This window comes from Budorcas taxicolor, chromosome 20 (genome assembly GCF_023091745.1).
Source record: "Budorcas taxicolor isolate Tak-1 chromosome 20, Takin1.1, whole genome shotgun sequence".
Lineage (NCBI taxonomy): Eukaryota > Metazoa > Chordata > Mammalia > Artiodactyla > Bovidae > Budorcas > Budorcas taxicolor.
The window spans coordinates 29,704,762-29,719,561 of NC_068929.1; the positions used below are offsets into that span (position 1 = coordinate 29,704,762).

At 38.9% G+C, this 14,800-nt stretch overlaps 1 protein-coding gene across 1 annotated transcript in view; it reads right to left on the reverse strand.

Moving 5' to 3' along the window:
• The window catches only part of ITGA1 (integrin subunit alpha 1), a 164,932-nt gene that overhangs the window by 44,268 nt on the left and 105,864 nt on the right, over window positions 1-14,800 (reverse strand). Inside the window, exons 9-11 of the mRNA XM_052658983.1 lie at window positions 11,436-11,601; window positions 7,886-7,959; window positions 6,779-6,923 (exon numbers count right to left, since the gene is read on the reverse strand). Of these exons, the coding sequence (XP_052514943.1) occupies window positions 6,779-6,923; window positions 7,886-7,959; window positions 11,436-11,601 (385 nt within the window). The remainder of the gene's footprint in view (window positions 1-6,778; window positions 6,924-7,885; window positions 7,960-11,435; window positions 11,602-14,800) is intronic.

A 14,800-nucleotide genomic window follows, 5' to 3' on the forward strand; every position in this document is an offset into this window, starting at 1 on the left:
TTATTATCTAGTTGACTTTGATGATGCACACTTGATAACTAAACTATTAGCTGAACCCCTTTACAGGGACAGTAACAACCCAGGCAGATATTCCTGGCTGAAGCTTGGGCGTCTAAAAACAATGACAAGAGAGCAAGAAGGAGGACTCAGTAAAGTCTAATTTTAATGCAAGGAAAATCATTATAAAGATTTAAAAGTTTATACCACTTTCTGAAAAGAAAGGCACAGAACTGAAGAGAAAGGAAAATTGATGACATAGCTCTGTGTGTGGATTTATGAAGAGTAAATCCTGTCAGCTCTCATGATTCACTTGGGAAAAGTGCTAGAATCAGGTGAGGTAATGGGAAACACAGGCTCTGTCTTGATTTCACATGTTTGCCTCAGGTTTTTACCTTTCCTCTTGAATCAGTCTGGTGTGATTAGAAATCAGCAAACTGTGGGTCGGGGAGGCAGGGAATAGGATCTTGCCTGTATTCTCACTGGCAGGGCCCCTTGCTCAGTGCATATTGGCAAAAGGCAGTTGCTGGGCTACAGGAAGATGGGTGCCTAACTGTCCTGAGGGAGGTTCCATGGCTGGTTCCCGCTGCTTTCTGATCATTATTGGTTACTACAAGATTTTTTAAGACTGTCTACCTCTTACTTACCTTCCTTCAGAATTTTCATAGTCTAAACTTTCGATCCGCACAGATTGGAAGAACACATTCAAACTCTTCTTAATGTGTAATCCATACAAGGAAACATTTTGAAACCTTAATTTTAGATTTGGAATAATATTTGGGGAAAAAGCCATTTTTCTCCCTTGATCTCTTTCTGAGTGCTTTTCCATTTTGGAAGAAATCTTACACATATTAGACTTTATATCGGCAAAATATCTAAAGCACTCTCCTGTGACTAAGCTAATATAAAGATTAAAAAAAAATCTTCGAAACAAACAAAAAATCATCTCATCACACTGTCAACAATATACCCCCAAATTTCCTTTTTTGGGTAGAGAGGTGTCATATATTATAAATATGTGGTCAGGAGTAAAGGTTCTCAATTTTCTTTGCTTGCAGCAGTATCTTTCAGTCTTGAATTCTCTAAGTCTGCTTTAAGCAAACCATTAACCCAAGGTTTTTGAGAATAATAGACTTAGAGTTCTTTAAGGTTTTTTGTTTTTAAAGAATTTACTCATATAATCACTCAGAATACTAAAAATACTATAGTTTAATTTATCAAATAAAGTTATTATTTAATATATTATTAAATGTGGTATTAACGTGCAAACTTCCTTAGAGTAGTGACAATGTTATTCACATCTTTGAGGATGTCAATATCTTTGTGCACAATATCTTTAATGTTGTAACTGTTCACTACTAATTAGTAGTAGTATTAATATCAGCTACTCTTAGTAGCTACATAATATACTTGTAGTTTTCTATTGCTGCTGTAACAAATTACCACAAACTTGATGGATGGATTAACACATCACGATTTTATTATCTTATACAGTCAGAAATCAGCCCTAGGTCTCCCTGGGCTAAAATCATGGTGTTGGTAGGCATGGGTGAAGATGCTGGGTTCCTTCAGATGCTACAGAGAAGAATCCATTTTCTTGCCCATTGTGGCTTCTAGAGACTACTCACATTCCTTGGCTTTTGGCACCCATTTTCCATTTTTAAAGCCAATAACATTAATCTCTCTGACCATTTTTCTATGGTCTGTCTCTCCCTGTTCACATCCAGGAAAGCTTCTCTGATTTTAAAATCTCATGTGATGAGATTGGGGCCAACCAGTTACCCCAGGCTCATCTCTCATGTCAAGATCCTTAACTTAATCACATCTGCAAAGTCCCTTTTGTCACATAAGATCTAAGTCTGGGGATTAGGACATGGACATCTTGGGGTCTATATTCTGCCTATCATAATACTAATAAGAGGAATAATAACACAACATAGACAACACCTAGTGAGGGTCAACTATCTGTCACAACACTAAGCACCTTACAGGGATTATTCATGCTCATATTCATAACAATGCAAATGTTATATACCCGTGTCAGTTCAGTTCAGTCGCTCAGTCGTGTCCGACTCTTTGCGACCCCATGAATCGCAGCATGCCAGGCCTCCCTGTCCATCACCATCTCCCAGAGTTCACTCAGACTCATGTCCGTCGAGTCTGTGATGCCATCCAGCCGTCTCATCCTCTGTCGTCCCCTTCTCCTCCTGCCCCACCAATCCCTCCCAGCATCAGAGTCTTTGCCAATGAGTCAACTCTTTGCATGAGGTGTCCGAAGTACTGGAGCGTCAGCTTTAGCATCATTCCTTCCAAAGAAAACCCAGGGCTGATCTCCTTCAGAATGGACTGGTTGGATCTCCTTGCAGTCCAAGGGACTCTCAAGAGTCTTCTCCAACATCACAGTTCAAACGCATCAATTCTTCAGTGCTCAGCCTTCTTCACAGTCCAACTCTCACATCCATACATAACCACAGGAAAAACCATAGCCTTGACTAGATGGACCTAAGTCGGCAAAGTAACGTCTCTGCTTTTGAATATACTGTCTAGGTTGGTCATAACTTTTCTTCCAAGGAGTAAGCATCTTTTAATTTCATGGCTGCAGTCACCATCTGCAGTGATTTTGAAGCCCCCCAAAATAAAGTCTGACACTGTTTCTACTGTTTCCCCATCTATTTCCCATGAAGTGATGGGACCAGATGCCATGATCTTCGTTTTCTGAATGTTGAGCTTTAAGTCAACTTTTTCACTCTCCTCTTTCACTTTCATCAAGAGGCTTTTGAGTTCCTCTTCACTTTCTGCCATAAGGGGGTGTCATCTGCATATCTGAGGTGATTGATATTTTTCCCAGCAATCTTGATTTCAGCTTGTGTTTCTTCTAGTCCAGCGTTTCTCATGATGTACTCTGCATATAAATTAAATAAGCAGGGTGACGATATACAGCCTTGACGTACTCTTTTTCCTATTTGGAACCAGTCTGTTGTTCCATGTCCAGTTCTAACTGTTGCTTCCTGACCTGCATACAGATTTCTCAAGAGGCAGGTTAGGTGGTCTGGTATTCCCATCTCTTTCAGAATTTCCCACAGTTTATTGTGATCCACACAGTCAAAGGCTTTGGCATAGTCAATAAAGCAGAAAAAGATGTTTTTCTGGAACTCTCTTGCTTTTTCCATGATCCAGCGGATGTTGGCAATTTGATCTCTGGTTCCTCTGCCTTTTCTAAAACCAGCTTGAACATCAGGGAGTTCACGGTTCACGTATTGCTGAAGCCTGGCTTGGACAATTTTGAGCATTACTTTACTAGTGTGTGAGATGAGTGCAATTGTGTGGTAGTTTGAGCATTCTTTGGCATTGCCTTTCTTTGGAATTGGAAGGAAAACTGACCTTTTCCAGTCCTGTGGCCACTGCTGAGTTTTCCAAATTTGCTGGCATATTGAGTGCAGCACTTTCACAGCATCATCTTTCAGGATTTGAAACAGCTCAACTGGAATTCCATCACCTCCACTAGCTTTGTTCATAGTGATGCTTTCTAAGGCCCACTTGCCTTCACATTCCAAGATGTCTGGCTCTAGATGAGTGATCACACCATCATGATTATCTGGGTCATGAAGATCTTTTTTGTACAGTTCTTCTGTGTATTCTTGCCACCTCTTCTTAATATCTTCTGCTTCTGATAGGTCCATACCATTTCTGTCCTTTATCGAGCCCATCTTTGCATGAAATGTTCCCTTGGTATCTCTAATTTTCTTGAAGCGATCTCTAGTCTTTCCCATTCTGTTGTTTTCCTCTATTTCTTTGCATTGATTGCTGAAGAAGGCTTTCTTATGTCTTCTTGCTATTCTTTGGAACTCTGCATTCAGATGCTTATATCTTTCCTTTTCTCCTTTGCTTTTCACCTCTCTTCTTTTCACAGCTATTTGTAAGGCCTCCCCAGACAGCCATTTTGCTTTTTTGCATTTCTTTTCCATGGGGATGCTCTTGATCCCTGTCCTCTGTACAATGTCATGAACCTCATTCCATAGTTCATCAGGCACTCTATCTATCAGATCTAGTCCCTTAAATCTATTTCTCACTTCCATTGTATAATCATAAGGGATTTGATTTTGGTCATACCTGAATGGTCTAGCGGTTTTCCCTACTTTCTTCAATTTGAGTCTGAATTTGGTAATAAGGAGTTCATGATATGAGCCACAGTCAGCTCCCAGTCTTGTTTTTGTTGACTGTATAGAGCTTCTCCATCTTTGGCTGCAGAGAATATAATCAATCTGATTTCGGTGTTGACCATCTGGTGATGTCCATGTGTAGAATCTTCTCTTGTATATAAATTATTTTTTATAAATAGGAAAATCAAGGCTTTGAGGAATAAAGTAATTCGCCTAAAGTGATAACCAGGGGCAGAGTCAGAAAACAAACTCAAGACTCCTATGACCTCAGAGTATCTCTGTACTGTCTGACTGTATACCTAGTGCTACAATCACTTCAAGTCACTTCAAGTATGATGGGATCAGCAGCTTTATAATTTTTATTTTTATGTGCATGATGTTCCATCAAGTGGATTTATAATTTACTTCACTATTCTCATATTTTTGAACATTTAGGATATGTCATTTCCCTCAATATTATAAGTAACAATACAGTGAAAACAACCATTCCCTTGGCATTCTTAAATAACTGATTTTCCCTTTAGGCTAGATCCTCTAAAGTGACATTTCTCAGTCATTATGGTGTAAACATTTTTATGAGAACAAATGTTCTCCCATTCTTCTATCTAGGATGGAAAGAAACCTCATGTTAAACTGGTTCTAGATTTCAAGGTATTTTACATATTAATTTACATATTAATATGAGTCTAGATTTCAAGGTATTTTACATATTAATTTTGCATATTAATATGAGTCTCAAAGACTCATAGGACATGAAGAACCTTTAGAAACTATCTAACCTAACCTCCTGTCCTCTTTTTAGGTATTCTGTCTCATAGCTCATATTACACTACTAGTGACTGGTTGGTTTTGTATTGTCTCTTATCCAAAACAATAAGCTTCATCAATGCAGGAATAAATTTCCCTTATTTACCTTGTTACCCTTAATTTACAGGTGACTATTTGACACACTGCAGGCACTTATTATTTGTAAGTGTTTTTTTGATCAGCCCAGAATCAGTGTTTTGGTGTGGTGAAATGAACACTGGAATAAGAATTTAAAAACCTAGATTCCAGTTTCAGATTTGCCATAGTTAACTGTGATATAATATTTCTAGTACTCAGTTTCTTAACTTGGCAAATTAGATGTGTACCAATTGCTTTCTGAGATCTCTTTTAATGCTAAAACTGATTACGAATTTTAATACCAACCCCTTTATTTTACATCACAGTCCTTCAAGTATTTAAAAGACATGCAGTGTACGCTGTTTTCTAACCACCATTCTTTTCAGGTTTGGTGGGGAGAAGGATGGGTAGATGGGGATTATTTTCAGATTTATAGCCTTTAGGTAATTTTTTACTGGTGATTCTAGTTCGGCATTTTCTTTTATAATGTGTGATGCTTAGGACAAAGCTTAGAGTATTCTAGCTGCTCTCTGACTAAGGCAGAATGAAATAGGACATTCATGAGAAATAGACTAGACTTCTGTTAGTGCAGTTCAACAACATGTCTTAAGGGGATTTAGCACTCACATTATACCTGCTGTTAACTGTTATATATTTTTAATTACCAAAACTGCTCAGACTCTTTATTCTTCTTAAATTCTGTTGCCTCTACAGCTTTAATACATCCCCTTGAATAAAAAGATGTACAGATGTGCCAGTAAAGAGAGAAGAGAAATGCTCCCCAGATATTTGTTGAGTGAATAGAGAGAGCTGGGAAATCATATCCCGAGGGTCCTATCCATCCTGTGTTTATGTGTTAGTCACTCAGTCATGTCTGACTCTTTGGGACCCCCATGGACTATAGCCCACCAAGCTCCCCTGTCCATGAATTCTCCAGGCAAGAATATTGGAGTGGGTAGCCATTGCCTTCTCCAGGGGATCTTCCCAACCCAGGGATCAAATCTGAGTCTCCTGCACTGCAGGCAGATTCTGTACCATCTGAGCCGCCAGGGAAGCCCTTCCATCCTAGGCCCTCCCAACTGCTTACGGAGATGGACCAGTGAAGGAAGAGTCCCCTGGTATCCCCCAGACAGCTCCCAGTCTGGCACAAATTCAGAATAAAGTGACACCAGACATACACCTCCTCATTCTAGGCAAGTCTTTGGGAAATCATTACATTACTGGGCTTCAGTTCAATATGTATCTGATTGTCAGCAAAGGTATTAAAGAAGAAGTCATATGATATAACAAGTAAAATGTTTACCTTCCAAAATTAGGACCCATAGAGAGAAACTAATGATAAAAAATATTTAAGAGAATATGGGAGTCTGGGCTTCAGCGTAGCCTGAGTCAAGGTTTCTTTCTCTACCTTTGCTTCCTGTTCACTGGGTCTGAAGCATTTGGTGACATTAATGAGAATACCAGACATAGAGAGACCTTAAAAAGTGTGAATTTCAGCCCAAATCCCTCCCTGTGTAGACAGTCCTTCTGAGAAAGGTCCCTCATATTCTATTATTTTTACTAAGGTTACTCAGAGGCCTGGAAACTTTCATGGGTCCTATAAAATATCTAACTTGTAGAAGTGATCTCTTTTACAAAGTCCGCCTATGTAAGTATAAGCAAATAATGCTAAAAATTAAAAAAATACAAAACTTTTCTAAAAAACCAACTTTCTATCAATTACATCCAAACTTTACCTAGATAAGAAGCAAGAGGTTCATTCTTCTCTGTGGACTCAACATTAAAGGTTGTGTTCTGGGGAATTACACTTTGATCAGCCTTCTGCATGACGACTGTCCCATTCCAATCATAGGCTCCTACGGCTCCAAGCATGATCCAGTCCTGATATCCAAACAGAGACAACAATGATATTTAACAAAAACAGTAAGTGTAAACATGTACATAGCATTAATAGTGTGGTCAGTACTGTTCAATGTGCTTTACATTTATTAAACCACAAAATCGTCCCAAAAGCCCACTGGGCTAGATTCCATTATTACCACCCTCATTCTACAGAAGAGGAAACTGCGGCAGAATAAGGAAATTTCCCTAAGTTATACACTACAATTGCACCCTGAAATGTCGATATTCCTGTGCAGGGACCATGGTCTTAGCACCTTTTCTTCCATCTACTATAAAGAATGTATTTTCTAATCTTGTCTTTTTGCTTTATGGCTGTTAAGAATTCTGGGTCTTGAACATGGACTTCTAGTAAGACCCTTGAATACTTTGACACTGAGAAAAAAGATACATATCTTTAGCAAACACGTTAAATTAAATATTTTATTTAGTTAGATGCATAATTACAGAAGGCAGACCTCAAGCTGATTCATGATTATCAGTACAGTGTAGTGAGCTGTGTGTGTGATAACATGTTTCCCTAATAAGAAGCTCGTGAAATGCTGTTTCCTTTTTTAAAAAAATTATGACAACTAGTAACATTATTTTTTTCTATTAAGAGTTTTCTTTTCCATGTCCATTTTTGAAGTCTTTATTGACTTTGTTATGAGGTTGCTTCTGTTTTATGTTTTGGTCTTTTGCTTCTGTTTTATGTTTGGGTGTGAGGCATGTGAGATCTTCTTGACCAGGGATCAAATCCACACTCCCTGCACTGGAAGGCAAAGTCTTAACCACTGGCCCACCAGGGAAGTCCCCTCTTTCCTATTTGGATTATTAACTACATGGTCTGAATAACTGCTCATGCCATGAGCTCCAACTTGCATCTGTAATGCTGATGTCTCAGTGCTGACTTTGAGAAAGGAAACCTAAAAAAAACGATGTTTTCTACCAAGTGGTCAATGTACCTGTGAATAATGAGCACTGAAGCCGGTCTGAGACATTTCCATCTCAAAAGATGCTGCCGATTGGTCAACTGTAGCTGTAACGGAGGAAGAGAGTCGCCTTTAGCACACACACTTTAGATTTGCAGAAGACAGAAACCTAGTACCATCTGTGGTTTTGACCAACCAGAACTTCTAGCCTCTTTAGAGCATTTTCAGCGCAAAGATTTCTCAACCCCAAAATTCCTAGGCAGGGCTGGGTAGAGGACTGAGAAGGTTAGCGTAAGGGCTGAGTCTCACATTCCTGACTGTTAGTTTCCCCACCCTTGTTGGAGGGGCTAAGAGTCACGCTTCTGTTCTTATACTCTGTCTATGTTGGAGCTTATGGAACTTGGGATCAACATGGTTGAAAGCTCTGTAACACACCCTCATGCCCTGGGTATCCTCCTGAGATTAGGCTAAACTTACTAAAACGTCAGAGGGCCAATAACATTTGATTCACATATTTAAAGAGGTTTCTTGATTCTACCAGCCTCATTGTATTTCCTGTGGTATATCCTCTCAGAATTCCACTGTTTGATAAGGGGTTTAGGGACTCTGGTTTGTATTTGTCCTGATGTCTGACTGTGGGTGTCACTCACAAATCAGGAGGGGTCTTTCTGACAAGACTCCAGGCCACATGCCATCCCACCACACATTTTTTAAAGATCCTGTACCCATTTCGAAGCTCGTTACTGAAACACAGAAACAATCCAGAGCATTCTTTGGGAGTGTGCTGCTCTCAAAATATTCACCGAGCCAAAGCCACACCCTCCTAAGGGGATTAAGGGAATGCTGATTTATTTGCTTTCAGGAGGGAATTACTGATTTATTTGGCCTTGCTGATAAGTTAAAAATAGCACATAATTCTTTGAAAGTCGATCTACTCTTTCACTGAGGTATGAGAGCAATCCAATTTGTGAACTCAAACTTATTTACTAGTTATTTTACCTGCATAAAGTTGTTAACAAATACATTAGTAATTGCCTTTTAAAGGACTAGATTAAATGGAGAAATCAATCATAGAATTCTACTATGTCATTTTACTCTCACATACAAATTGTCCTCTAATTTAAATGACTAAAATGCATTTTAACTTTAATTTGAAACTTTATTTTGGTTTCACAATGGTGTAAGGTACTTTACACCAAGATCAAAGAATGAAGTAGTGGGGACCTACATATTTCCAGCACCTTCCCCTGCTGCAATTCTGTATACAACTGAGAACAGACAGAAGAAAGTTCTGTGGAATTCTGCCTGCTCAGTCTTCATCCTGGTGGAGCACATCACGTACCCTTGAACTTCTTGTTGTCAACTTCTCCCTGGACTTGTTCATGGGCGTGGTTGTGCATTGTTCCCAAGGGCTTGATGGGAAAAGGGGACATTAGTTTACCCATTTTATTGGGCAAAAGCTGATGTGTTCACCTCTCTAGGAGGCACTGTCCAATGATTTTCACACTTGCTGCTATTTGCCATCTAAAAATAAATGTTGATAGGAAATGGAGATTTCCCAAGTAACAAGGAAAGGTAGCCCTTTTGGATCTCACTATGAAAAAAATCAGACATAAGCTAGTAAAAACACTGCTTTTGGTTACAACTGAAAGTATAATGATAAAGATATGGGAGACATTTTTTAACCTGAGGAGTTCCTTCTAAGATGATTTCTTTTTTAAATATGGAGATACTTCTTGGAGTACATACCTGCTCCAATGTATAATCTTTATCTCATGGTGTGGTTAGGTTAGAAAGTACCTGAAAATATCATTTAAAGCAGATGAATCCTTCCTCCATCCAATACCTCATATAGGCTTCATTCCTATACATCTTAGGTTATATTTACTTACTTAAGATGAGATTTAGAAATGTATTATAACTGTATTATGTATTTAGACTGTATTATGCTCAACTAAGTAATTTTTCTTTTAAATGATCTTTGCAGATTGTTTTTATCATACCTGGTCCATGTTACTAAAAACTGAACATGCACAAGGACTTGGAAAACCTAATATAGTTTCTTAAGACCAGCCAAAGTCATAATCCAGCACATTAGTAAATGATACTTGGATAGCTGTTGTGACACCAAGGCCACTTAAAAGTGACTTGTACACAAAACACAGGAGAGCCAAGTTCATTAGAAGCAGCTGTGACTTTAGACTAATATGGTGAGTGTTCTGTTTCTAAAGGCACAGGGTAAAGAAGCCAGGGCAGAAGGAAACCAGAAAAATTCAGTCTGGGTGGGCTGTAGATCCCCATCATCTCTGAAACAAACTTCCTCCTGATTGGTTCCAGTCCAGTCATGAAATCAACAGGGTGAGTCATAATCACATTTTTTTTTAAACTGAAAGATAACAGAGTAGAATGGAAGTGATGAAACTATCAGAGTGCATCACATATAATAAGGGTTTTGGGGGAAATTTTTTTTTATATGTATACATATGTGTGCACTGGGTCACAAAGCAAAATGTATTGATTTGCATGAGTCACTATCAAAAAAACTTTGAAAGCCATTACCCTAAACCATCTTCTTTCCTTTCCCTACTTTTAAATATTCTCTGTCCATCACTTTCCCCAGCCACTTAATGCTCAGTTAAAATGGTCGACAATTTTTCAGTGATGTCTCTTTCTCATTTTGTCTTTCTATTTCCCATTATCAGGTCATATCAGGGAGATGGAGAAGGTGCTTGTAAGTTTCTGTGTTTAAGGTGAGAAACAACAGTCCTCAGCATGGCCTGTCCTCACAAGGACAGAGTCAATAGGGTTCAGACAGAGCAGAACAGCAGAACAGTTTGGAGGTTTCTCATCCTAGGTTGAGAAACAAAGACACGTTCTCTGACTCTCCAGATCATCAGAGAATGTGGACAAGAGACTTTTTCAGTGTGCCTGGCATAACAATTCTGAAGACTTCTTTTTTTTTTTTCTCTCGGGGAAGATCTAGTTCCAAAGTCATTTGCTCCTTGACATCTCTACCTCAGGCAGAGGAGGGAATGCCATGACTTGTTATTCCCAATAGCCAGTTGCCATCGAAAAATCAAAAAAAGAATTTACAGAGAAGCAGCATGACTCAGACAAATACAGTGAACCAATATTTCGCTGCCATGGGTCTTGAGGCAGAGCTCCATGAAGACCTTTCAAAAGGGCAAGGAGCAAAACTGAGAAAATAAATGAATGGAGGAGATGTATAAGAACTGTCCCGCAGAAGCCCAAAATGAGAAATAAAAACAAAACTTGAGCTAGTGTCTCCATTTTCTAAACTTGTATCACAGAAAAGGAATAAAACACACGGGCACATTTTTGTTTTTGCGTGTCTGTTGACTATTGTCTTCATCTGGCCCTCACGTCAGTACTGCCATGACCTCACAAAGAGAGCTGCCAGCAGACACAGTGCTATAGGGCAGATTTATAGAGAAAGGGCATTGTCCCATGGTGGCTACTGTACACAGCAAAAACACATTAGCCATGCGGTAAAAACAAATACAAAAACCCATTGAGTTTGAATTGCAGACAGAACATTCAGGCTTATGAGAAAAAGTCATACCTTCCAGGGCAAAGATTCTTTCTCCCAGAGCTTCGACAATAGTGACTAGTGCCAATTCATCAGAGACATTGAAGAAATGCTTTTCAGTGGGTTCACTTGCTATTGATTTTATTTCCTCCACAAACTTTTCAGTGCTCAAATTTCCTCGGTTGTAGCTGCCAAGAATCTAAGTCATCAAAAACAGCAAGAATATCTTTTAAATTCTAGATGTTAAACAAGAATCTCAAACATTTTGTCATAAGCAAGGAAGTATATGTTAGTATATACTTCTTTGTTGTTTAGTAGCTAAGTTGTGTCTAAATCTTTTAGTGATGCCATGGATGGTAGCACTCCAGGTTCCTCTGTCCTTGGGGTTTTCCAGGCAAGAAAAACGGAGTGGGTTACCATTCCCTTCTTCAGGGGATCCTCCTGACCCAGGGACTCTTTACTGTTGATCCACCAGGGAAGCTCATATAGTACTGTGGCATAATGCAATTTTTATGTACTTCCACATTCTTAGAAGGGTAATTTTCAGAATCTGTAGATTCTTTAATATTAACTGTTTTATATTAATTCTCTAATATATACTGTAATTGCTGTAGAAAAATATAAAGGGTAATCCTGTATGCTTACTAAAGTTTCTTCTCTGCCATTCCTGTGTCCCTATTTATTAACAGCTATATCTTTAAAAGTAATGTTACAGTTTCTGAGTGTCTCTGATATTATTCCAGTCAGTGACATCACCATTTGCTAGCAAAAGCTAACAGCCAGTGAATTGCTTGATCTCCAACAGGCAGTACTTCCTGAAACTCTTACCAAGGGGAAGTCAGACATGTATATTTTTTAAACAGATGTTGGACTAAGTAGTAATCTAATTTGGCAATCTAGAAAATAAACAATTGGGACATTCCTGTTTGAAACAAAATGCTTAAGACAGAAACATTCTTTTTAACAGAGAAGAGACAGAGGCAGGAATTATCTGCTATCAGTTCAGTTCAGTTGCTCAGTCATGTCTGACTCTTTGCGACCCCATGAATTGCAGCATGCAAGGTCTCCCTGTCCATCAACAACTCCCGGAATTCACTCAAACTCACATCCATTAAGTCGGTGATGCCATCCAGCCATCTCATCCTCTATCGTCCCCTTCTTCTCCTGCCCCACCAATCCCTCCCAGCATCAGGATCTTTTCCAATGAGTCAACTCTTCACATGAGGTGGCCAAAGTACTGGAGTTTCAGCTTTAGCATCATTCCTTCCAAAGAACACCCAGTACTGATCTCCTTTAGAATGGACTGGTTGGATCTCCTTGCAGTCCAAGGGACTCTCAAGAGTCTTCTCCAACACCACAGTTCAAAAGCATCAATTCTTCAGCGCTCAGCTTTCTTCACAGTCCAACTCTTGCATCCATACATCACCACTGGAAAAACCATAGGCTTGACTAGACGGACCAAAGTTATATCTCTGCTTTTGAATATGCTGTCTAGGTTGGTCATAACTTTCCTTCCAAGGAGTAACTGTCTTTTAATTTCATGGCTGCAATCACCATCTGCAGTGATAAAATAAAAGTCTGCCACTGTTTCCACTGTTTCCCCATCCATTTCCCATGAAGTGATGGGACCAGATGCCATGATCTTCGTTTTCTGAATGTTGAGCTTTAAGCCAACTTTTTCACCCTCCACTTTCACTTTATCAAGAGGCTTTTTAGTTCCTCTTCACTTTCTGCCATAAGGGTGGTGTCATCTGCATATCTGAGGTTATTGATATTTCTCCCAGCAATCTTGATTCCAGCTTGTGCTTCTTCCAGCCCGGCGTTTCTCATGATTTACTCTGCATAGAAGTTAAATAAGCAGGGTGACGATATACAGCCTTGACATACTCCTTTTACTATTTGGAACCAGTCTGTTGTTCTGTGTCCAGTTCTAACTGTTGCTTCCTGACCTGCATATAGGTTTCTCAAGAGGCAGGTCAGGTGGTCTGGTATTCCCATCTCTTTCAGAATTTTCCAGTTTATTGTGATCCACACAGTCAAAGGCTTTGGCATAGTCAATAAAGCAGAAAAAGATGTTTTTCTGGAACTCTCTTGCTTTTTTGATGTTCCAGTGGATGTTAGCAATTTGATCTCTGGTTCCTCTAGTTAACTGTAATTATTTAGATTTCCTATCAGGTTTCCTCAAACATTTAGTTTTAAATTTTTTAAAGTAAGGTTTATTGAGATATAGTTTATATATAATAAAAATCACCCTCTTTAGATGTACAGTTCTGTGAATTTTGACAAACCTAAACAGTTGTGTTCCTACTGCACTGAGATTAGACTGTTTCCAGCACTCCAGCTGCCTCTTGCCCCTGTGTAGCCAGTCTCCTCTTCTTTCTAACTCTGTGCAAACACTGATCAATTTTCTGTCCTTACAGCTTTGTTTTTTCTAGAATGCCAATGGTAAGGAATCAGATAGTATGCTGCCTTTTGTGTCTGGGTTCTTTCATTTTGCATAAAGCTTTCGAGAGTCATCCATGTAATCACATGTATCATCATTCAGTCCTTCTGATTGTTGAGTAGGACTCTACTGTCTAGATACACAAGTCATTTGTTGAGGACATCTGAGTTGTTTTCAGTTTCAAGTGATTATGAATAAAGCTGCTCTAAGTATTTGTGCTTAGAAATACTATCTGTTTTCTTTTTTCTTGAGTAAAGATCTTGGGATGAAGGCACTGTGTTCTACAATAAAAGTATATTTAACTTTATAAGAAACTGCCAAAATATTTACCAGAACAACTGTTCCATTCTTCCATTTCACCTTTCCCACCAATAACGTGTGAGAGACTCAGTTGCTTTGTATCCATGACAATTCTTGGTATTACCAAGTTTTTTCCTCTCTTCCAGTTTTAGCAATTCTATTGGTGTGTAGGGGCTTCCTTGATGGCTAAAGAATAGTAGTAAAGAATCTACCTCCTACTGCAGGCAATGCTGGCCCAATCCTTTGGTTGGGAAGATCCCCTGGAGAAGGAAATGGCAACCCACCCCAGTATTCTTGACTGGCAAATCCCATGGATGGAGGAGCCTGGAGTGCTACTGTCCATGGAGTCACCAAGACCATCAGACAGGACTTAGCAACTCAACAACGACAATATGTGGATGAATACAGTTGTCAGAATGCATCAGATTGGTTACTTTGTGCACAGTATTCACACTGAAGTTTTGCATTGTATGTGCTTTATCAGTTTTGAAAAATGTAATGATCTATAATGTCATGCAATGATATGGATGAGTCTTTACAATTTAATATTCAGGTTTAAAAGTTTTGAAAGATTGTATGTTTTAGCTTTTACAAAGTTAAAAACAAGACAACCTTTTTCAAATTAATTTTTTTCCCAGATATGCATAGTTTCCAA